The sequence below is a fragment of the Cajanus cajan genome, chromosome 7, assembly GCF_000230855.2.
Source record: "Cajanus cajan strain Asha chromosome 7, NIPB_CcT2T_4, whole genome shotgun sequence".
Taxonomy (NCBI): domain Eukaryota; kingdom Viridiplantae; phylum Streptophyta; class Magnoliopsida; order Fabales; family Fabaceae; genus Cajanus; species Cajanus cajan.
Window position 1 is genome coordinate 45,337,219 of NC_138523.1, and position 26,435 is coordinate 45,363,653.

The 26,435-nt window shown below is 29.4% G+C and overlaps 2 protein-coding genes and 1 pseudogene across 3 annotated transcripts; all 3 read left to right on the forward strand.

Moving 5' to 3' along the window:
* The first annotated feature begins 12,384 nt into the window (after positions 1 to 12,384).
* On the forward strand, positions 12,385 to 14,977 carry LOC109818672 (F-box protein PP2-B10). The gene is made up of 3 exons (XM_020384206.2): positions 12,385 to 12,696; positions 12,773 to 12,891; positions 14,205 to 14,977. Exons 1-3 carry the CDS (start codon positions 12,439 to 12,441, stop codon positions 14,617 to 14,619), a joined length of 792 nt encoding a protein of 263 aa, XP_020239795.1. The 5' UTR covers positions 12,385 to 12,438; the 3' UTR covers positions 14,620 to 14,977.
* A 2,552-nt stretch (positions 14,978 to 17,529) lies between these two features.
* Positions 17,530 to 21,983, forward strand: LOC109812342 (F-box protein PP2-B11-like; annotated as a pseudogene). Its single transcript, XR_014428202.1, has 4 exons — positions 17,530 to 17,604; positions 19,056 to 19,343; positions 19,428 to 19,546; positions 21,391 to 21,983. The product of XR_014428202.1 is annotated as an F-box protein PP2-B11-like (transcript).
* A 1,030-nt stretch (positions 21,984 to 23,013) lies between these two features.
* LOC109818918 (putative F-box protein PP2-B12) lies at positions 23,014 to 24,385 on the forward strand. Its single transcript, XM_020384466.2, has 3 exons — positions 23,014 to 23,328; positions 23,408 to 23,526; positions 23,622 to 24,385. Exons 1-3 carry the CDS (start codon positions 23,062 to 23,064, stop codon positions 24,142 to 24,144), a joined length of 909 nt encoding a protein of 302 aa, XP_020240055.1. The 5' UTR covers positions 23,014 to 23,061; the 3' UTR covers positions 24,145 to 24,385.
* The last annotated feature ends 2,050 nt before the right edge of the window (positions 24,386 to 26,435 follow it).

Here is a 26,435-nt window from a genome sequence, read left to right on the forward strand (position 1 = left end):
GAAATAGAAAATATCATCTAGTGCAGTCGTGCACGTAGGTTATTCTGACCGAACCATGTAAATCTCTGTGTCTTATTAATTTATTTTCTTTCTTGTAATTATGCGTGTGAGTGCGTTTGAGATCCCCAACAACTAGTATCAAGAGCCTTGGGTTTCACGCGAGTGGGAGCAATGGCAGAAGACGGAAAAGTGAAGATTGACAAGTTCGATGGGAGCGATTTCGAATTTTGGAAGATGTAGATTGAAGATTATTTGTATCAGAACCAACCTCTGTCCAAGAATAAACCAGAAACAATGTCTCAGAAAGATTGGAATTTGCTAGATTGATAGGCTCTAGGAGTCGTCAATTGACGTTGGCGAAGAATGTCGCCTACAACATTATCAATGAGAAGATGACATATGGTTTGATAAAGGCATTTTCAAACATGTACGAGAAGCCATCAGCATCAAACAAGGTATTTCTTATTCGTCAACTAGTTAACACGAAGATGAGAGAAGGTGCTAGTGTTACATATCATGTGAATGAATTTAATTCGTTACTATCGAGATTAGTATCAATGGATATTAAATTTGATGATGAAGTACAAGCCCTATTGTTGCTATCCTCGTTGCTTGATAGTTGGTCAGGAATTGTCACAACAGTCGCTAGTACGTCTGGGACTACAAAATTGACCTTCGAAGGAATTAGGGATTTAATCCTTGGTAAGGATGTTCGTAGGAGAAATGCCAGAGAATCAGGAGGTTCCTTATTGAGCACAGAAGGTAGAGGCAGAAGGCCTGAAAGGGGGCAAGGTTTTAGGCGTGATAGATCAAAGTCCAAGAAGCAAGGACTGTCCAAACCTCGCAAGGATATTATCTGTTAGAATTGTCAATAAAATGGCCACTTCAAAAATCAGTGTACTGCTCCTTTTGCCCCTAAAGAAAAGAGGCATGACAACACAGTAAATGCAACACAAGAAGACATTGATGATTTGTTAATCTGTTGCATTGAGAGTAAGTTTGAATCTTGGACAATGGATTCTGGTGCATCTTTACATGCTTCTCCTTACAAGGACTTGATGAAAAATTTCAGAACTAGGAATTTTGGCAAAGTTCGTCTAGCAGATGATGAAGCTTTAGACATCGTAGGCATGGGAGATATAAATCTTAGAACTTCTGCGATTATAGTATGGACACTGAAGGATGTCAGATATATTTCAGAACTTAAGAGAATATTAATCTTTGTGGGTATGTTGGATGTTCAAGGATATCGAGTTACATTCGGAGATGGTCAATGGAAGGTGGTTAAAGGTAATATAGTTGTTGCTCGCAGCTAGAAGAAAGGAACCCTTTACATGGTAGAATCACCTATAGAAGAAGTAAATTCAGTTAGTAATGATGTTGGTCACTCTTCGACTTTGTGGCACCAGAGACTTGGTCATATGAGTGAGAAGGTATGAAGATACTAGTCTCAAAGGGGAAGATTCCAGAACTGAAAGAGGTAGAAATTGGTTTTTGTGAACCATGCATGTTTGGAAAGCAGAAGAGAGTTACTTTTGCCAAGTCAAGGAGGATGTCCAAGGTTGAAAAGTTGGAGCTTGTTCATACAGATGTGTACGAAACAACATTAATCTCATCATTGGGAGGATCATGGTATTATGTTACCTTCATTTATGATTCCACCATAAAGGTATTGGTTTATTTTTTCAAGCAAAAATCAGAAGTATTTAATACCTTTAAGAAATGGAAAGTTTTTGTTGAGGAAGAGACATAATTAAAAGTTAAATGTTTAAAGTTTGATAATGGTGGTGAATACCGTAGTACTGAATTTGTTAATTATTGTGCTGAGAATGGAATTAGAATACTTAAAACTATTCTTGAGACACCTCAACAGAATGGTGTTGCTGAAAGAATGAACATGACCTTGAATGAGAGGGCAAAGAGTATGAGAATTCATGTAGGTTACCGAAGACATTCTGGGCAAATGCAATGAGCACAACAATATACCTCATTAATCAAGGACCCTCAGTTCCCATAGGGTTCAAGATTCCTGAGGAGGAATGGCAAAATAAGAATGTAAGTCTTTCTCATTTGAAAGTATTTGGTTGTGTTTCTTATGTTCATGCTAGAGATGCTGACAGGGACAAGCTTGATCCAAAAGCAAGAAAATGAATTTTTATTGGCTATGGAGAAAATGATATGAGATATCACTTTTAGGATGATCAAAACAGAAATATCATTAGAAGCAGAGATTTTACTTTCAATGAAAATGTCGTGTACAAGAACAGACTTGAGACAAATGTTGAAGCTAAAAAAAATAACAGAGAAGCAAGAGGCAGTGTTAGATGACATTACAGAAGATGACATTGCAGGAAAATGTGAGAGCTCAGAAAATAGGACAGTTGATGAGACCACTCCATTCACTCTAGTAATTGAAGTGAGGAGATCAAGCAGAGTTATTAGGCCTCCTCATAGATTCTCTCTTTCAGCAAATTATTTGTTGTTGACTGATGATGGAGAACCTCTATGTTATCATGAGGCATTACAGATGGATGATGCAGCCCAGTGGAAATTAGCCATGCAGGAGGAGATGAAGTCACTTAAGAAGAATAAAACTTGCTGTTTGATTGACCTACCATCAAGAAAGAGGGCATTGCAGAACAAGTGGGTGTTCAGGGTCAAGGAAGAACATGATGGCAACAAGAGATACATGGTGACCTTGATGAGAACATCTGCATGGTGCAACCAGAGGGTTTCCAAATAGCAGGAAAAGAGAACTTGGTCTGTAAGTTGACTAAGAGTTTGTATGGACTAAAACAAGCACCAAGGCAGTGGTACTTGAAGTTTGACAATTTTATGAATAGGAAAGGGTACAAGAAGTGTGCCATGGATCAATGTTGTTATTTGAAAAATTTTGGTCCATCCTATATCATATTACTATTATATGTTAATGACATGTTAGTTGCAGAATCTAATATGGATGAAATCAATATATTGAAGACACAATTGTCTGAAGAGTTTGAAATGAAAGATTTGGGTGCTACAGAGCAAATTTTGGGCATGAACATCAGTAGGAACAGATCTGAAGGTTCCTTAATATTATCTCAAGAGAAGTATATTGGGAAATTATTAGAGAAATTCAGCATGCAGGATGCCAAGATCGTAAGTACACCTTTGGGGGTTCACTTCAATCTCTCAAAGGAGCATTCACCTAAGACAGATGAAGACAAGGCAGCAATGACTAAAGTTCCTTATGCATCTGCAGTTGGTAGCTTAATGTATGCAATGGTATGCACTAGACCAGACATTGCTCATGTAGTGGGAGTTGTTAGTAGATTCATGTCTAATCCAGGAAGGAAGTATTGGGAAGCTGTCAAGTGGTTGTTACGCTACTTAAAAGGTACTTCTAAGATTGCATTATGTTTCAGTAAGAATAATATTATTTTGGAAGGATATTGTGATGCAGATTTGGGAGATTGTTCAAATACAAGGAAGAGTACTACATAATTTATTTTCACAGTAGGTGGCACAACAGTTAGTTGGATATCTCGACTTTAGAAAAGCGTTGCACTTTCAACCACAGAAATAGAGTATATGGCTATTTCAATAGTTGGTAAAGAAATGATTTGGTTGAAAAAATTTCTTGAAGAGTTGGGCAAGAAACAATGTGACAATGCTCTTTATAGTGATAATCAGAGTGTCATTCATCTTGAAAAGAATCTTGTGTTTCATGCGAAGACAAAGCACATCCAATTGAGAGACCATTTCATTAGAGGGCTAATCAGTGATAGTACTTTGTTCTTGAAGAAGATCCTTGGGTCAAAGAATCTTGCAGATACGTTGACCAAGGTGGTTACTACTGAGAAGTTGAAACTTTACATAGCTTCAACTGGCCTTCATGGTTAATTGTTGAGAAGGCGTCGCACTAGTTTGGAGGTGTTATGGTTTTGAGGTTTACTAGATTTACTTTAGAGTGCAGTTGATGTGATCAGCCTCCAAGTGGAAGATTGTTGGATGTCTCGACTTCCATCATTATCATTTTTCTTTATTATTATGAGACATTTCTAATCAAATTTTATTCTTTTTATTTTCATTAAATTTTCAATTCTTCGGAGAGGTAGATATATGTTATATATTAAAACTTTTATTTATCAATATTAATAAAATTGATGAATGATAATTAAAAAGTGTTTAAGAGATGAACGAGAGAATATTTATTATAATATTTATTAAATACTTGTCTCATTATCTAGTTACAAGATATACATATTTTTTTCGTTATTTCACACATATGAAGAAACATAATATTTTTTTTTCTATTTTTTATAGAATAATTTTAATGTTTCTTATTATAACATCTTTCATTATACTTTGTTTTATAAAAAGTACATATTAGTTGTCATGAATAAATTAATTAAAAATTAAGTGAGATGTAAGAGTATAATTGATAATATAATAATTAATATTTTTTTAAAATTTAAAAATGACAAATAAGTAAAAGCAAAAATTTAAGAAAAATTTGACAAATAAAAAAAATGAAAGGAGTATTTAATAGGAACAAAAGATAAAAATGAACTTAACATTTTTTTTGTCCATAAACAATAAAGGATTAATTTATTTTCTTAAAGTATAATTTTTTGCTGATTAAACATTATTTTAACACATAAAAATTAATACTAAAACATGTTGACTCCACTTGTTTAAACTTAATATTTTTAGATATATAATAATAATAATAAATATTATGTTTGTTTTAAATTGTGTCTCCTAATAAAAAAAATGATGAAATATTAGTTACACTTTTATAAAGCGACAATATAATTGGTTAGAACTTGTTATTTGTCAACATATATTTAATGCGCACATGTACTTAAGTCTATGATTGTTGGCCTTGGTAGATGAAATCATTTAATGTGTTCTCACATATTTGTTGAAATTGAAACGACTTTAAAGACTCATTTTTTTTATATGTGATTAGTACTGTTTTACGATAAGTATTGAAATTTTATTTTGGTAGTATATGAAATATATATTATGTATTTGTGTTTAATGTAAATTTTATTAATAAAAAATTAAAATTAAATAATCAAAGTAGTTATTAAGAATTTGAAGATTTGAATAATTAGAAATGATCAACTTATTTGAATTTTTATATGGATGATTAATTTTTAATATTATCTTTATTATTTAAAAATTTAAAAATAAAATCATGTAAAGACAAAAAATAATTATAAATTAATATATCCATTTACATATAGTTGTATATAAAATAATAAATATATTACTCCATTAAATTATATATTTATAAATAACATATTTTAATTCTAAATACTTTATATATTTAATTCTTGTAATTAATATTTAATTTTTTAATCTGTAGGAATTTTCTTTTTGTTAATTATGCCAGTGTTATAACTAAAGTTATAATAAGAACTAAAAGAATGTTAAAGATATAAAAATGACAAGAAAAAACATTGCAAAGCCTAAAATAAAACAGATTCACCTCCGCAAGGATTAATTAAAATATATTTTAAGAAGAAAAAAGTGTTTCCGTGATTGCTTATCTTATTTTTTATTACATGCATATGTGAGTTATTCATTAGCTTTGTTAGTGTCTAATTTTTATTAGAAAGTTGATTAATCATTTTTAATAAATGTATATTCACTTTTAATATTATTTTTATTCACAATATTTAAACTTGAGACTTAAGTTATAAATAATTCAAATTTAGTTTTACTTGTGTGAACAACATATTAATACTTATTTATTCTAATAAAAAATCATTAATATTTATTTCCATTTTTTTAATCAATTAAACAATGTGATTACAAGAAAAATATTTTCTTACATTCATGATTTACTGTACACAAAAATTTTGCTTACGGATATTATATTAATTTAATGTATGTAGAATTATTTTGTTTTGAATATTTTGAAACATGATTGACCGTCACATATTAGTACAAGTAAAAATTCAAAAGATATTTAGTTACGTATGTTTGGCAGATATAAATCTTTTAAAAGTTTAGGATATCACTCAGTTTTACCAACATTGTTCGGTATAAAATGGTGGTTTGTGTCTATTAATCAAATCATTTAAAATTTAAAATTTAATTTTAAATATGAAATAAATTATGTTAAAAGAAGAATATGTATTTTGTATGTACTCATTATTTTGATAAAAATTAATCACTAATTTTAATAATGAATATTTTATATTAATATTGTTAAAATTATATAAAAATAAATAAATAAATAAAAAATCAGTTGATTGAATATAATGAGTTATTACAAGTTATATTGACATTGAGTTTTGTTCTTATGGATAGAAGAAATAATTTTTTATATAATTACTTACATTTTTATTAGTAAAAATTATAATGATAGAGTTTAAATGTAAGACTTTATATATATTATTCTCCCAATCGATATTAATCCATTAATTCGTAGGCACTAGTGGTTGCTAGCAAAATTACTTGTAATACTTAGCAATGGAAATTATCTTTTGTTTTCCTATTTTAATTAATATAAATGAATATAAATGAGAGAAATATAAGTTATAATTATTTATTCTATATAAATTTATACTTTTATTTTCTATTTCTACCTTCATAAGACTTTTTTTATTTATTTAAGATGAATCCATTTAACTTACAAATGTTGGAAAAAAGCACAAAATATTAAATTTTGATATCACAACTACATCCTTGAATATTAAATAACTTTTTGTATATTTTTTTTAAAAAAATTACAAAGACAATAACATAATTTGAATATATAAATCGTTAATGTTGAGATACAATTAAAGTCTCATACTGTTTGAATAAGTGAATGATTAGGTATTTATAACAATAACTACCATTTTAGTGTAATGATGAAACCCTACAAAGCACTCTATGGTATGAGATTTAGAGTTTTTTTTTTTTAAGGTAAAATTTCATTCAACAAGTAAAGATTTTTTTAATCACAATGAGTGATCAAAAGAGCTTACAATATTATCAGTACATATTAGAGCACTTACAACACAAAGCAAAACATAATGAATAATATAGAAAAAGAACCCCACCCCAAACATTACAAACAGATGAGTCACTAGAGATTAAAATTCCCTTATCCTTATCAGACTTTTGATACAATAATCTGGTTGTGTAATTCACTTATAAAAAGAGAAAGTTGAATTTTTGTAGAGATCTCAAACCTATGACCAAGATTTTTGCAAGGCATCTTGCCACTGACTCTACATGGAATGATCTTCCTTTGAATACAGTTGCATTCCTTGCTAACCAGACAGTAGGGATGGCAAATATACCTGTACCCGTCCCGACTTTGACGGGAAATACCCGATTTGACCAGGTACGGGTACGGGTACGGGTAAAACCCGATATATTAAATCGGGTACGGGTAGGGGTACGAGTATGTACTTACCCGCCCCGTACCTGTACCCGTACCCGTCCCCGTTCTTATTTTTAATTTAATATTCACTTTCAATTTAATTATTTAAAAAAATTTAATATTTTTTATGTGTGATTATTTATTATAATATGAGATAAATAAATAACCTAATTATAATTATAATATAATAAAAAAATAATTTAAAAATATCATTTTTTTTACAAAAAATAAAAAATAAAAAAATTTGACGGGTACGGGTATACCCGATACCCGACGGGGACGGGGATGGGGATGAAAATCTATACCCGACGGGTATGGGGACGAGGATGGGGATGAGTTTAACTTGCGGGGACGGGGACGAGTATCATGAAACCCGTACCCGCCCCGCCCCGTTGCCATCCCTACCAGACAGACCATAAGGTTGACAGGCAAATTACACACAAAACCTTACTATCTTTATCCCTACTCCCTAACTCAAGATGACGCCACATATGTGAAGTACAGTCTAAGGGCATGGTAAGAGAAGAGTTCCATGTTAGAGTCTAGATATAATAGCCTTATATTGGGCATCGTAGAATACCCTTATATTGGGCAAAACTAAGGAAGAGTTCCATGTTAAAGTTTGCAATAGGATGACGACAACTCAGAGTAAGCAAAAGAGCTACCATGGTAAGAGAAGGAAAGACCTTGAGTTTAAAGAAGGATAACATGTATTCCTAAAGGTAACTTCTTGGACTCAAGTTGGTAGGGCACTTAAGTCCTGCAAACTTACTCCACATTTTACTGGTCCTTAATAAACCCTTAAGAGGATTGGTGATATAACCTATCAAATTGCCTTGCCGCTATCTCTTTTAAACTTGCATAATGTTTTTCAGGTTTCTCAGTTTAGAAAATATGTGTATAATCCCATATTGTTGAATCCCACATCCAATTGAAGAATAACCTCACCTATGGAATTATTCTTTCAAGGATTTAGGATAAGAGGGTGAAACAAGTGAGATCTAAGGAAATTTCTTTAGTCAATGTCATTTGGGGAGGGAATACTAAGAAAAGTGCTACTTGGGAGTTGGCACGTTAGATACGTGAAACATATACGTCTTTGCTTGTGATAAGTAATTTCAAGGACGAAATTTTAAAAAGGAATGAAAAATTATAACATCCCAATTTTTCTATTAAAATTATATTTTTATTTATTATTAATTATTGTATTTTGTTATAAATATTTGGATTGATTTTGATAACTGTTTTAATTATTTATACTTTAATGGGTATATTATAAAGTTTTATTATTAAATGATTTAATTATTTTGAGGGAATAATTTGTAACTTGAGTTAATTGTTTTTAATTATGGGGTTAAGAGGGAGTTATGTTTTAAGAGGAGTTAATTGATTAGTTTTCATTTTATGCTCATTACTTTTTTTTTTAATTTAACGTGCATTTACGTTTTAATGAGTCGGGAGAACTAAAGCTCATAGAAGAAACCCCAAAGATTCATGTGCATATTTTATCGCTCATTAAAGAAAGGGGGAAATGAGTAGTCTCACTCTGGACGTGGGATGTATGATGGGTAGTGAGATTGATTCCTAATACTATCTCTGTTATCTATTTGTATGTGAGGGGTTTTCCCAAAAAATGCGTCTTTATCTTCTCTATTACTCTTTGGTACTCTATTTGATGTTGTGTAAATGCTAATGCCTTTAATTTTGTGTGTTCGGTACAAAATTGTGAATCTTGATTTACCCCGTGAGTTTTTGTGAGAATCCTATGGGAATGCATTAATAATTGTATGGGGATATTGATTGAGTGTGTTTAATATGTGTAATTTGCACCTTGTTAATGATTAGTGTGTATACTATAATGCTTTTTATCGATTGAAATGTAATTATGTGTATTGGATACTTTGGTTTGCAAATTCATGATTTTGCAGAAAATGTTTATTTTTACTACATTGGACGCCAAGTTGGACTTATTGAGCACTATTGAGGTCGAGAGCAAAGATTTTATATGACATATATATATATATATATATATATATATATATATATATATATATATATATATATATATAAATAAGAGTTATAACTACACCATTGTAACTTTTATTAAGTATTACACCGTTCAACTTTATCTTAAATGTGAATTTTGTAAATCCAACCGTTATATTGAAAGTTCATCTAACTTTATATGTGTATATCAAATTTTGTTAAATTTGAACAACAACTTGAAGGTAATCAAAGTGTTCATATTTTAGAATATTTTGAAATGAATATATTACGTCAATTTTGTTTTATAAAAATGAAGTATTAAATCATTTTGGATTAATATAAAATTTTGTATATATGATCTAAGAGTAAAAAACTTTCAATTTAACAGTTGGATGTACAAAAATCACATTTAATATAAAGTTATTGAGTTGTGTAATACTTAGTAAAAGTTACACCGGTGTAATTATAATCCCCCTCACATATATATATATATATGAGTTAAATAATAAAAAATGTTATCTAGTATAAAAATAATTCTTCTTGATTAAAGGTAACAAAATTAATATTTATAGTTTTTTAATATTATTCCATTTTAATTATTTTGATTTAAAACTAATCATTAAGTTTTTATTTTTATTTTCTTTTGCATTTACAAAAATTTTAAAAAAATATGACACTTCTATTAAGAAGTCGTTGATTCTCCATGTCTCATTTAGAATGTGTTGGCAACTTAGAACAAATTAAACATAATTTTATATCTTTTAAAACCAATTTTTTCTCCCAATCAATTATATGTAACAATTTAAAGAACTACATAAAAGAATAAATTAAAATTTTAGTTATTAATAATGAAAATAAAGATTCAAATATGTATTATAATATTGTGTACAAAGAAATTTTCAATAATTTGTAATAATTAACAAGTTAATATATATATATACATCATTTTAATTATTTTTAATATTATTATACTTTATATTTATTATTGTTATTAATTTTTATTTATACAAATAATTAAATATCAAATCACCTGGGTTACTAAAATAAATCGCATATTGCACGGTGTAGAATCTAAAATCAGGCGGTGAAGGGAGATAATGATCAAGATTGCATGTTTATATGCAATCAATGTATCATGTGTAATTATCAAAGGAAGCATGTGTGAATCCGCGTAAACAATTACTATTAAAAATAATATATTTATTAAGAAAGTGAAGTTATTTTAATAAAAAAATTGTATAAAAAAGTAATATATTTATTATTATTTATTTATTTTAATATATGTGTAAAAAATTTAAGGTTTAATTGTATTTTTTATTCTTCAAGTATTGTAATTGTACAATTTTGATCCTCAATATTTTAATTGAAAAATTTTAGTCCTTAAAAGATTGTAATTGTATGATTTTAGTCCCTTAATTTTTAATTGAAGAATTTTAGTCCTTTAACTATTATAATTGTGTGATTTTAGTCTTTTTCATTAAAAATTTAGTAATTTTAGAATATATATATATATATATATATATAATGTTTTTAAAATTATACAATTGTTTGCTTATTTAAGTTAACATATATTATAATTTTTGCTAATATATCAAATGATATGTATTTATTATTACTAAATAAATAAAATTTATATATTATTAGTATTTTAATATTACTGATAAATTAATATCAATAATATTTTTAGTATATTTATAGATAAAACAATAATTTGATAAATATGAATTAATATATATTAATATAATTTTACAAAAATATAAATATATAACAAAAGATATATATATTTCTAATTAATATACTTATATTTTTGTAAAAGTACATTAATATTTAATAAATTATATCTATCAAATTATTAATTTATCTATAAATATACTAATAATATAATTGATATTAATTTATCAGTAATATTATAAAAATAATAATATATAAATTTTATTTATTTATTAATAATAAATATATCATTTGATGCATTGAAGAAAATTATAATATGCGTTAACTTGAATAAAAAAATAATTGTATAATTTTAAAATATTGTATATATATATTAAAATTATTAAATTTTTAATAGGAGAGACTAAAATCGTACAATTATGATATTTGAGGGACTAAAATTGTTCAATTAAAAAGTGAAGGACCAAGCTCACATTATTACAATTCTTCAGGGATTAAAATTATCCAATTAAAACTTTAGAGATTAAAATTGCCGAATTACAATACTTGAGAGATCAAAAATACAATTAAGCCAAAATTTAAAATATAGTGATTGTGGAATGGAGAGAATCTATATTAATATATAAAATGGATACCTTTTTTAGTAATTACCTTGATCTCCATAATTTTGGACCATTATACCCTTTTATTTAAAAAATTTAAAAAAAATATTTTTTTTATCAAATTTAAGAACTTAAAACTAATAGATTAATCATAATACTAATTAGATTAATATACTTTTATTATTTAATTTTTATTTTTATTTTATTTTATATACACTATTTTATCTTTTATTTATTTTTTAATAATTACTTTTTTATGAGTAATTTTTTTTTAATACAATACAGGCATGCCTTTTTTCTAGTAATAATAAATAAAATAAATGAAAACTAGACAAATATTAAATACGTGTAATTTAAATGTATTATACAATGTCTAGTTTACGTATTTAACATATTTAGGAAAGAAAATATTTTTTACCAAAAAAAATGAAACAGATCAATTCGGGAATAAGATAAAGTGGATCCTTACAGGACACGGAGTTGACGAAAAACTAAAAGTGAAAAAAAGAAGAAAAAAAAAAAAGAAAAAAGAAAGAAGGAAGCACATGCATGCACAGTGAATGCGCGTAAACAAAATACCGAACTGTGGATCCAGAGGGTTCATGATGCACGGTGTCATGAAATCAACGGCTGGGAATCTATTCCATTTATACATATTTTTTAAGTGGAATTCAAGATACGGAAATACAAGCCGTAGGATCCTGATCAAACAGCGGTGATTGAGTGAAGGCATAAAAGCGTGAAATGGTAGTAGTATTAAACAACGGTAGGTGTTAGCGTTGGATTGAGAAGTGAGAGAAATCAAGAATGGAGTTTCAGGCGTTGCCGGAAGGTTGCGTGGCGAGCATACTCTCTTGCACCACCCCGGCGGACGTGTGCAGGCTCTCGGCAGTTTCCAAGATTTTCTGTTCAGCCGCCGAATCCGACGAAGTTTGGGAGCGTTTTCTCCCTTCCGATTACCATTCCATCGTATCCCAAGCTTCCGCGCCTCTCAACTACGATTCCAAGAAGGCTCTCTATTTCGCTCTCGCGGATCGCCCTGTCATAATCGACCAGGGTAGAAAGGTGCAAAACGCGTTTCGAATCTCTTTTAACCTTTAGCTTCAGTTTATTCGTTACTTGTTTTATGAAATGAATGCAGAGCTTTCAATTGGAGAAAAAGAGTGGGAAGAAATGTTACATGCTTGCTGCCAGAGCTCTCACCGTTATTTGGGGCGATAATGAGAACTATTGGACTTGGATAGTCGATCCCAATTCCAGGTCAGCGCTTGTAATTGTTGCATTTGCACAAATACTGCGTCTACAATCAATGAATGGCTTAGATTTTTTCTAAAACATTACTCCTATTCCTATATGCTATTCTCGAATCTCGTGACTTAATTGATGGATTGAATCCTGAGCCTGATTATAAACCGATCCTTAACTGTTGAGTGCTTGGACGGAAAATAACAATATTGTGATATTCAATTGTAAGTATCATGTTATCCATGATATATCTGGCTAGTCATCTCCTAAGAACGATTCTAGCGACAACAAAAAAAAATGGCCGTAGGGTTTTTCAACTGCTTTCTCTCTGTCATATTTTCGCAGCTGAATTTTACTAAATTGATGGCCATTTGAGAATAGACATGGTGATTAAAAAAAAGGTGGTATTTTATAAAGCACAATTTATACATAAATAAAATAAAACGAATTCTAGTTTTTATTATAAGGTACAATATGTAAAGAAATTGTGATATTTTTTAATAAGGTGCTTTATAATTTTTATAAAATATTAATTTTATTTTTCATCTTTTGTCTTTATTATATATTGTGAGAATATGTATTTCTTTTGGTTGAATTATGGAAAGAAAGTTTAAGAAATAAATGTTCTATGTCTCACCTCTCAAACTCCCTGTTATCATTTATCAATTTTATTAATATCGGTCCATAATTTAGTATTGTTATTATTTATCAATTTTATTGATATCGGTCCATAATTTGGTATGGATTAATATGATCATCTTTCATGAAAATTTAATGATGAATAAGAAAGGTATGTTAATTGACAAAAGAATAATTAATGTTATCCTGGACTTTGAAAACCATCGATAAGTAGAAGCAAAATTTTCTTGAAAAGCTGACAATTAAAATGGAAGAGTGGAAGTAAGATTTAGTGACATGAAAATAACATGATCAAGAAAAATAATCTTATTATTGTTGAGCAAGTACTATGCTGGGATACTTCGGTAGCAAACCTGCATAATTACCTATTGTCGTATCACCTAGATCCATACTCAAAATTCAGCAAGTCTACTCCCACGGACCCAAGGTGAAGGGAGGCACCAATTGGCAATTAGTGTGCCTGTTATAATGAGTCAGCATTTAGTGTTATTTTAGATCATATACACCCGTATAAATACTCCCATCTATGAATAAATGAATCACTCAGCATTCTTCTGTTTCTTGTTTCAATAACTACTGCACTGATTATGTTTTTTTTTTCTTTCTTTTTTCTTTTTCTTCTCTGTGAAACACATCATTGCCACTTATTATTCATTTTTTGGCAACATCTGTGTAAAACTTTTGAACAGGTTCCCAGAAATTGCTGAACTTAAAGATGTGTGTTGGCTTGAAATTCGTGGGGTGATAAACACCCGTGCCTTGTCCCCAAATACTCAATATGCTGCTTATCTTGTTTTCAAGATGATTGATGCCTACGGATTTCGCAACCGTCCTGTGGAGTTATCGGTTGAAATCTTAGGTGGCCATGTTAGTAGCAAAATTGTCTGTTTGGATTCAAACAGAGAGACGCCAAGCAACAGAGTCATGGGATTGCAACGTCCAAAGGATAGAAACGATGGGTGGTTGGAGATTGAGATGGGAGAGTTCTTCAATCCAGGCTTAGAAGATGAAGTGAAGATGAGTGTCTTAGAGACTACGAATGGTAATTGGAAGAAGGGCCTCTTTCTTGAAGGAATAGAAGTGAGGCCAAAGAGAGAGAATTAAGCAACCGGAATTTCTTGTTTGATGTAATTCACAGAACTTTATATGCATGGGTCTTGCGTCTTAGAGGGCATGATGCTGCTTGTGTATTTTAAGCGTCAACCGTTGAACTTTGTGATGTATTATCGTGCCAAACTGCTACTCTTTTATATACATAAGTTGTATTGCTTCTTGTGATTCTTATCACTGATGAGGGGGTAAACTGCTTGTATATGGTGGATGAAATTCTGAACATTTATTGTAATGCTGATGTTAAGAGTGTAAGTGGATATATATGTAATCTCCGAATTCGAACTGATCTAGATCGGTTCAATAAGTTTGTTTGGGTTAGATTTTTTCCAATGAATTTGTTTGGGTTAAATTTTTTCGGTGTTCAAATTCCACTCAATCTAATTCGATTAAAATAAGATACTTTACAGGTTAGAAAACAGATTTTATGTTTTCAACTCATGATTTAACTTGATTATAATAATAATAATCATCATCATTATTTATTTAGGTTCATACTCATTATGACTTTTATTTAGTAATAAATTTTATATTTTAGATTGATAATATTATAATAATATAATATTTATTTTAAATTTATATTTTGTATTAATTAATATTGATTGTTTGAGTTGATAATAATATAATAAATTAATAAATTAATTTTATAATTTAGTTTGTATTATTATTTACTTTATAGGATGATAGTATTATGTTTGTAGTAATATATCAAATAATTTACAAATTTTGAAAGATTTAAACTTTTTATAATAAATAAATAAATTTAATTGTGTTTATTTGATTAAATCAATCTAACCAAACTTACTTAGGATCGAATTGAGTTGGGTTAGATTTTAAAAAAGAATTACACAAATCTAACTTTGTGGAACTTTCGGCTGTGAACCCTGTTTTGTTAACACCTCGAGCTTCGAAGTGTTGAACACACTTCCAAACGTTTGTGTGAAGGATTGAAGTTAATTTTATTGAACTAATGGATATATTATTAATGTCCATATGTAAAATAAAAGGCGTGGTAACATCGCGCATTTGATTAATGAATGGAGGCTGGTATTGCTGTGAGGGGGGAGGTTTAAGTCAAACCACTGGTATTCACTGTTTTGATTTGATCAATACAAGTTCTATATCTAATCAGTTATAAGAATTATCAAAGTTACTCTAATCGACTGTATCAATTCTGTTTCAGCAAGTCAAGGGAAGAAAGGGACTGTGGAGGGAGTCAGAGAGATAACATTGCTAGGGCTTCAGAAATGCCTGCTATGAAACAAAAATAGTATTTTCACTATCTCCCATATTTGGGTTTCAATATGAATTTGGTCAAAGCATCATCCATTTGAGTTTTGGATTTCTTTTAGTTCGTTTGCAGATATTTTGAAGTTTCTCAGTATAAAATATTTTTACGTAAATATTTAATAATTTATCTTATCATAAATGTAATGATGTGATAAAATAATTAAATCTTATTAAATATTTGCTAATGTATTTTACATTGCTAATGTTTATAAATTAATCTCTTCAAGATGGAAGTATAGATTAAAAAGAAGTTGTGTTATTCATGTAACTTATTTTTGATAAAATTATTGTTTTATTTTTAGTATTTTACTAACTAATTTTAATAGTGAATATTAAAATTGTAACTAATATAAATATGTTAAGAAATATCATCTAGACTTTATATTAATGCATATTTGAATTTGTAGAAAAGTGGCACTCAGTGTTTCTGCATGTTTTGTTTAAAAATAAAATAAAATAAAAGATAAAAATAGTAGAGATTAAATAATATTGAATGATTTATTGTTGGAGGGTATAAGTGGATTTCTTTTGGTAGTAGTAGTGGTTTGGAAATTGGAATAGTTATTATAAGAATAAAATAAAGAAAAAATCTATACACCAAAATTATATACATCTTTTGCTTTTAAAAATAGAAACAATTACATGATCAAATATATATATTATGCCATCAATTTTTTTTTAAAATAAAAAAAACTGAGGGATAATAGATCAGAATAAGAATCAAGCAAATAATTATGTGTATTATTGTAAAGGAACTTCATTAATTGGTACAAAGAAGAAACCAAAAAAAAAAAAAACTAAAATATTACGGTTAAAAGAATAATTTTTTTTATGTGAAATAAATTGTTTCGGTTTCAATATGAGGCATAATCCATACAAAGGGTTATTTTGGTTCAAAAGCTCAAGGAACCTGAATCAAGTGATCAATATTAAAGAGTAAGATTATTGAAATGAAATCATCATAGAGAAATATTGCCTGTGAAATGTTTTGGGTTCCATACCAAATATTCAGTTGATCTCTCTAAAATAAATAACAACCCACATCATTGGATGATGGTACTTATTATTTTTTACATTTTTTTTCATAGGAGGGCTAAACTCAAAACTAAATGTGATGATGATTAGGACGTTATCAACTCTATTATATTCTTAATGAGTAAATAAACAGAACATATTGAGGTCTATCTACAATATAATCTAAATCATTGATTTTATGTTGGTGTCTTACATTAAGTCTTATCAATGAAATTTGATATGTGGATAAAAATAAAACTATATTTTTTATTCTTTGCACGTATCTTTAATGGATTTCTTATGCCTTTACTCTCCTTCTCCCTCTCCCTATGTTGTGATAATCTTCCCCAATATATACTATTATGATTAGACATTCTACTATTTCTATAGTCTTTTTCCTTAAATTTGACACTCAATCCATGTATACACTATTATGATTTATTAGGTAAGCAATACTTTGTCAATTGACACAGTGCGATAACCCCAATTAAAAATTGAAGGAAAAGAGAGGATGTCATAGTGTATAATCAATTTTGGTTATTAAAATTTTAAACTTTAAAATTGAAGTTTGATTTTTCTTCTACACGACTCATTGGAGTTATGCGGATTATAAGGGAGAAACAACAAGTAGGAGTGCAGTCAATGCATTATGCGGATTACATGTTCTTAATCAAGGTATTGTAACAAAAGAAGAGTAACAATGTAAGTAATCTGTTAAAGATACATAAAAAATTGGAATATATATTATGTTTTTTATCCACATGTCAAGATTTCATTGGTGGGACATAATATGAGACAAGTGATTTGGATCCCACAGTTACCTTCCACAAGTACATGAAAAATACGAACTGTTAAACCCTTTGAATATCCAATACCTGATTGTTGAAACTATATCTAGATAGGGTGAGAGTTGTGCACTCCTAGAGTCACAAACTGCATGACAAACTTGCTATCACTCTAAATCCAAAGGAATTTACAACCATTTGTTGAAGCAACTTGCACAATCGATAGAATTCATCATAACTCAGCGAGGATGACATTTGAAGAGCCAATGTTATTTTTTACAATGTTATTCTAGTGAAATATTTATTGACTTTTGAACTTCAAAGTGTTTTTTGGTTACACCTACTTATTTGTTCAATGAAGTTTTCTATCTTGCTAGAAAGCTTATACTATCTATAAATTTTAGACTTTTAACATCTTGTTTTAATTTTTGTCAAGCATCTATAGGAATTTAAACATAAAAATATTTAATATCTTTAAATTATATTTCACAATTTTTAAGTCAATATTTCTATTATTAAGACACTAGTTGAATATATGTTAAAATATATAATATTACAAAAAAAAATTCACAAAGAACATTGTTCTAATAAAATTTTCAATTTTATTTTTAAATAAATCCTCATCTTCGATGTTACTAGTTAATAAATACTATATTTTTTTAATTTATTGTTCAAATTTAAAAATATGAACAAAAGGATATTAAAATTTTAAAAAAATTATATGAAAAATATTATTTAGAAGGACATGAAATTAATTATAATAAATTATCTATAAATATTACAAAATTATATTCATTTCATTTTTTCTATTCAAACCTTATCATTTATATTCTGTTTTTTTATTTATTGTATTATCTTTAAACATTCATGTTCTCATTTTAAATCTCGTAAAATCTTTTTAAATCTTATAATTTATATTTTGATGTAAATTTATTAAAATTTTAATTACAAATTCTTGATTATAATCTTTTTAAAATTATTTACCCCTAAACAAGCTTTTAAAGTTCAGAAGCTTTTTCATAAAAAAAAAATGGTATTTTAAAATTTCAATCCAATGCACAACCTAACTTTTATCAAAATTCTCTTATTTAACTTTTCTATAAACGACATTCAATTTTAAGACTTTTCATCCAAAATAAATAAAAATGTAATATTTTCATATTTAATAATCAATCCTAATTTTAAATATTAAAAAATAGATAAACTACAAGCATTTTGTTATTTCTATACATCAAGTAATTAACTAAATTTAAAATTAAATAAAAATAAAAAAGACTACTAAAAATTTATCAACCACAAGAGTAAAATTTTGAAAAATAATAATCTAAGAATCAATAATAGAAAATAAAAAGAAATAAAAAATTAGAGAGTGTCTGCAAGAAGGTTGCAACTTGCATCGCTAACATACTCTGTGGCACCACGCCTGCGGATGCATGCAGGCTTTCGCTGGTTTCCAAGGTTTTCCGTTCGGCCGCTGAATCCGACGTCGTTTGGGAACGTTTTCTCCCTTCCGACATTTATCAATTTCCTCTGCTTCTCAACTATGGTTATGCTTATGCTTATGCTCCCAAGAAGGCCCTCTATCTCGCTCTCGCAAATCGCCCTATCATCATCGAACAGGGTACAAAGGTACGTCCCATTGCCATTGCCATTGCCATTGCCATTGCCACTCTTCAAACCTTTTGCTTCAATTTAATCTCCAATTCCTTCCAGAGCTTTCAACTGCACAAAAAAACTGGCAATAAATGTTACATGCTTGCTGCCAGATCTCTCGCCATGGCTTGTGCCAATACTCACTATTATTGGATCTGGATAACCGATCCCGATTCCAGGTTTGTCCTTCGTTTTTTCTATGCTCATTCTTGGATCACACCTTTGCATAATTACTGCATCTATTAATCAACCAAATGAATTCACTGGCTGCATTTTTTCTCAATTTCTACTCCCATATCATATCCATCATTTTCCACTTTTTCAATCAGTTTTTTTTTTTTTGTAACATACCTTCTAGTCAAAAGTCAATGCTGTTGTTGGGTCCTATCGTGCCCTCTCTGATCTGGCATTGCTAAAGATTTAGCTTTAACTTATTTCCCAGCAGCAAAGGGAACTTCACATCAATTTTCATGTGTAAACTATTAAGAGACAACAGCAGTACTCATCGTTCAAATAAAAGTCTGCAGGGTTATCTATTGTTTTGTTGTGTCACCTAGATCCATCCCAAACCCAAAATCCAGCAAATCTACTCTTACATGCCCAAGATGTTGGGGATCCTACATCGACTATTGAGATAACCATAATAATAATATATATAATGAAAAACAATTATCACTTTACAAACTGATTTTGTAAAATTGTGTTAGTTTGAATCCCATTTTCTTATACGGAGGCACACCAATTATTGTGCCTGTTAAAGGAGATAGAAACAAAAGGGGGAAACTGGTTGGTAAACAGATGGGGTAATATTCAATATTTCAATTGGGGGCACAATTGCCTTTCTGTTTTGGCTCAGGCTAGGAGAATTCTTCCATGGAAAGGAGCTCAGTCTCTGGTTTTCCATTTTTAAACTGTTACTATTTATATAATAAATAGCACCATCTCCCTCAGTGGATAAGAGCTATTCCTATCAATTGGTGCTTTGATTAAGAGAATTGGAGAGGGTGAGGTTACCGTATCGAATGGGTACTCAGTGAATTGATGCCATTGACACTTGAATGGTGGCTATTGATTCCATTCTAAAAAATAAGAGGTATTGCTGCGTGACATTAGTCAACGTTGAATGAATTTCGGCTAAACTGGGTTCCTTGATGATTAGCATTTGGGAAATTACCAAGTGTCCAAGTCCCTTTCAGCTCTACATTGTGGAAATGCGAGAAGGATTCTAGTACAAATAGCAAAATTTTTAGTTGTTTTCCTCATTGTTAGGAGGTGGACCTAAGCGAAACAAAAACATGCAGTCTTTCTCGCCATGCAACTTCCACTGGCTAACCATTCCCTTTAAAGACAATTGACAGGTACACTGTTGTCATACTTGACAATTTTTAGACCTGTAGTCAGCTATCCTGTCAATAAACTGAGAATGTATCCAAGCCTCACAGTCCTCACCTAGATGCAGTCCATACTCTACTCATATATTTGAAAGGCACACCTGGCCAGAGTCTCCCTTTACACTTTCAGGTCTATGTAGTTGCTGAATTGTCCTCACATGTCACATGTGGACACTTCCAGACCCACTAAAGGTTACTATGTTTTTATTATGGATTTCACTTGTCTCTTGGGAACCAGAGAAGCAATATACGGTCAGTGTTCAGCTATCTGCATAGGCTGTGTATAGGTCCTTAGCAGCTATGGAAAGTTTACTTGGCTATTGTATTTCCTGCATAATTTTTGGCATTTCACTGACCAATCAACGTAACTGACCTGTTGATAAGTTTGTTATGATTCGTTACTGATTCCATTTTATAGTTAATGAGTTGACATTTAGTGTTATTTTAGATCATTTTTATTTTTAAATGTATCTACGCCTGTATAAATACTCCATCTATGAATTAATGAATCACTCAGCATTTTTCTGTTTCTTGTTTCAATAACTACTGTACTGATTTTGGATGTTCTGTTTTTCTGTGTTACTTATGTATTCCTCTTATCTTTGCAACTTCTATGTAAAACTTTTTAACAGGTTCCCGGAAGTTGCTGATCTTAGATTTGTGTGGTCGATTGTATTTCGTGGGGTGATAAAACACCCTTGTTTTGTCCCCAAATACTCAATATGTTGCTATTCTTGTTTTTAAGATGATCTATCCTGAGAGTTTTTATAATTGTCCTATGGAGTTATCGGTTGGTATCCTTGGTGGCCATGGTAGTACCAAATTTGTTTGTTTGGATCCAATCATAAAATTTCCAAACGACAGAGTTGTTGGATTGCAACGTCCAATATTGAGAAGCGACGGGTGGTTGGAGATTGAGATGGGAGAGTTCTTCAATACAGACTTAGAAGCTGAAGTGCAGATGAGTGTCACAGAGGTTATGGATGATGATAATGATGATGTTAATGTGAAGTGTGGCCTCTTTATCGAAGGAATTGAAATTAGGCCTAAGGAATAAAATTAAGCAATCGTAATTTCTTGTTCAATTTAAGTCACAGAACTATATATGCATGGGTCTTGCGAATTAGATGGCAAAATGCTGCTTCCCTATTTTATGTTTCAACTTTGAACTTTGTTATGTCCCAAACTTTGATTCTCCCCATGTGAAGTATTTGCATAAGTTTTATATTGTTTGTCGTAATTTTTTTGACCCATGCCGTGGGAGGGAAGGAGACAGGCGAAGGCGCTTGATAGTGTCTATTTATGTCCTATTTTAAAATTTGAATGCAAAATATGTATTTAAACTAGTTTTTATGAATGTCATTTTAAAATTATGCTTGTATTATATGAATAAATTGAACTTAATTTTTATAAAACCCAATATAATTTATTTTTATTACTATCGTAATATTAAATTATAACAGAGTGAATTCTTAAACAAATTTGTAAGTTAGGCTAATCTTTTATATAAGTCAGGTCATATTTTTAAAAGATAACACTATAATAAATTTTAAAAAAATTAGACTCGGATAATGTCTAACTTGACGTGATCTAATTCCTCCTTACGAGTGAAGTAACTAATTATATATTGGTTGTTGACATCTGGCAGATGAAATTGTGATGCATAATATTGGTTGTTGACATCTGGCAGGATCATGCTCCAAAAGTATGTTTGAAGAAAGAAAAGAAGATACAGTGTCTCATTTAAAAAGTAGGTTCATTAATTAAGCTATGATAAAGTGTGCGCCGTTTGTTTTGAAGTGGATGTTTTGAGTTCTTATAAGTGTGGTTAGTTAAACATAAATATGTAATTAAAAAATATGGAGGTAGGGCGTATCCGAAATTTCGTTTTTTGTTCCAAACTAACTTTTGAAAGAACACGTGTGAAACATGCAAACAAAAGTTTTGGCCACATCTGAAAAGGCTCGTATATTTCAAGGTGTTACTTACATACTAATAGTAGTTTAATAAAAGTTTTTAGAGTTGTTATTATAAGAATTATTACATATCAAAGTTATAATTAAGGAATAATAATAAAAAAATGATATAAAATAGTAAAAAAAAAAAAAAGGTGGGAAATGATTTAATATTTGGCAATTGGGAGGTTATTAGGAGAATATATTAAAAATGTGATCCTTTGGCAGAATAATAAATGAATAGTTGTTTGTTGTGTGGCGGATACAATACGCTTAACCGCTAAGCTTCCTCTTTATATAGTATATATAGGGAGAGGGAGAGGGAGAGGGAGAGGGAGAGGAAGCATTATGGAGTTGAACAATCTCCCGGAAGGTTGCATAGCGAATGTTCTGTCCTTGACTTGTCCTCGAGATGTGTGCAGGCTCTCCGTCCTTTCCTCCACCTTCAGATCCGCCGCTGATTCCGACGCCGTATGGGACACCTTCTTGCCTCACGATTACCAATCCCTGCTCTCTCAATCTCAATCTCAATCTCAATCTCAATCTCTCTCTTCCAAGAAGCACCTTTACCTCTCTCTCTGCCAAAAACCGCTCCTCATCCACGACGGTAAAAAGGTACATTCCTCTTTTCTCTTTTCTAAAATCTCAGCTTCTATCATTTATTCTTTTACTCACTCATGCCATTGCCACACAGAGCTTTCAACTGGATAAAGCAGATGGAAAGAAATGCTTCATGCTATCAGCCAGGACTCTCTTCATTGTTTGGGGAGATACTCCCAGGTATTGGAGGTGGACTTCGCTTCCAGATGCCAGGTAATAAATAACATATCATTTTCTTCTAAGCTTAGGTTAAGGTAGGAATATTGAATTATTTGATTCATGATAGTTTAATTGAATTGGAATTGCAGGTTTTCTGAGGTGGCTGAGCTTGTGAGCGTGTGTTGGTTGGAAATCCGGGGCTGGATCAACACCACCATGCTGTCTCCCAACACATTGTATGCTGCATACCTTGTGTTTAAGCCTAACCCTGCAGGAACCTACGGCTTCGATCACCAATCAGTGCAAGTCTCCATTGGAGTTGCTGGAGGTGACACTCGCAAGAGAACCGTTTTCTTGGACGCCGAAAGAGGACGCAGCCTAAGGTACCAGATTGTTCCTCGCCGTGCTGGGATATTCAACCGTGCACGTTTTCTGCCCAGCGCTGTTGAGGCACCGCCCCCTGCACAAGATACTAACAACAATCTTGATCTTGAGTACCCCAAGGAGAGAGGAGATGGGTGGTTGGAGGTGGAATTGGGAGAGTTCTTGAACCAAGGAGATGAGGACAAGGAGGTCGAGATGGGTGTTTATGAGATCAAGAGTGGTGATTGGAAAGGTGGCCTTTTTGTTCAAGGAATCGATATAAGGCCTAAACCTACACCCCTGAATTGAATCTGTTTCTGTTTTGCTTGTCCTACCACCATGTTGTTCTTCAATTTTTGAAGCTTCCATGAGTACACCAAATTGTTGCCATGCTAATGAATAATGTGTTTTGTTTGGATCGGATTCCATGATTTTCTTGTCGGTTTATGTACACGGGAAGATCCTGGAACACTGATTGTCTCATTATTATGTAAACATGTTATGTTTCATTTTTTTTAATAATATTTAAGTAGGGAGGATTTGGACAAAATTATAACTTTACATAGAAGAGATAAACTTCAAACTATCAGATAACAATGTCAGAAAAAACTTAACGAAAATGACTAATTCTTCCAAATTCCAATACGTAATGGAAATGTATTTCTGTATTCAAACATTCATGGAATATAGCAGGCAGAATATTAATTGTTCACGTTTAAAATTCAGTTAGATTTATCATCATAAATTATGAATATTTCTATCTGAATTGGAGGGTTGCACAGAAATTCTTGATCCAATACGAAACGTTTGTCACCTTGGTCTAGAAAAGTGTCTTATAGTTTCTTTCCTTTTGGGCTTGGTCCCTTTGTTATATACTTATATGTCTATACAAAGAGGGAACACAAAACAAGTTTCTACATGCTGATTGATGACGAATTTTTAGGTACTTTTAAAATTATTTACGTAAATAAGATTATTTTAAAATTATTTATACTTTTATGCTATACTATGGTTTATAGCGACACTAATGATACGTCTTTTTTTAAATTTTAAATTAAAAAAAGTCATGAACGTCATATTGTCGCTACAACTCATGATAATACAAAACGTTTTCAAAACGTTTTCAATGAAATCGTTATAACTTAAAACGCCATCAAATTTTTTATAATATACTTTTTAACAAAAATAACATAAAAAAAACAAAATAAAAGTTAAAAATATTTATAATATACATGTAATAAAAATGAAATTTCATTAAAATATATAACAAATTAAGAAAATAAGTAAATAATTAAAAAAAAGAAAAAAAATGAAAATAAATCATGGTGTCTCCTTTGTTAAATATTTAATATATATAAAATAAAAATTAAAAAATAAATTGAAAGAAAAATATTTTAAAAAAATATTTAAAAGATATAAATTAAAATTAACAAATTAAATGAAGGAATAAAATTAAAACGAAATGAATGAAATAGAATTATAAATTTAAATTTATATATTAAATTGATAATATAAAATAAAATAACAAATTAAGAAAATAAGTAAATAATTTTTATAAGAAAAGGAAAAATAGAAATTACTATAGCCTATAACGATATTGTGTTGCTATAGGCCATAGCGTCTCTTTTGTTAAATATTTAAAATATATAAAATAAAAATTAAAAAATATACTGAAAGAAAAATGGTTTAAAAAAATATTTAAAAAATAAATTAAAATTAACAAATTAAATGAAAGAATAAAATAAAAATGAAGTAGATAAAACAGAATTATAAATTTAAATTTATATTAAATTGATAATATAAAATAAAATAACAAATTAAAAAAATAAATAAATATTTTTTTTTAAAAAAAAGGGAAAAATAGAAGTCGTTATAGCCTATAGCGACATTATGTCGCTATAGGCCATAGCGACTTCTGTACATGCGCGTCACGTGTCTTTTAACCGTATCTTATTTTGTGTGTTTTTTTTTCAATTAATTAAAATAAATCCGGAAAACATAAAAATATATTAAATATCAAACACATAAAAGTAAAACTATCAAATTAATTATTAAAAATAAATTATAAAATAATTATGCAAAATATTAATTAAATTAAATTAAAAAACATGTCGTTTGGGCCCAAATGCTATGGTCCATTATGATATCCTTTTTCCTTTTTTTTTTCTTTTCATATTTTTATTTTATTTTAAATACTTATTTTTTTGTCAGTTTTTTTAAATTAACATAAAAAAAATCTTAATAGATTTAAATGAAAAATTTAATCAAAACTACACAAATAATTATTTTTAATTAAATTTATAAACAAAAAACTAAAAATATAAATTTAATTAAATTAAACAAAAAATTGAAAATATAAATTTAATTAAATTAAACAAAAAGATGAAAATATAAATTTAATTAAATTTATTTATTTGTGTAGTTTTAATTAAAAATATAAAAAAAGTATTTAAAATAATATGAAAATATTAAAAAATAAAAAAATATATAAAAAAGTGGTGTCGTTATGGGCCATAGCAATACAATGTCACTATAGCCCATAGCGCCTTTAGATAAAATATTATTTTAACAATAAAAAATATATATTAATTATATTTTTT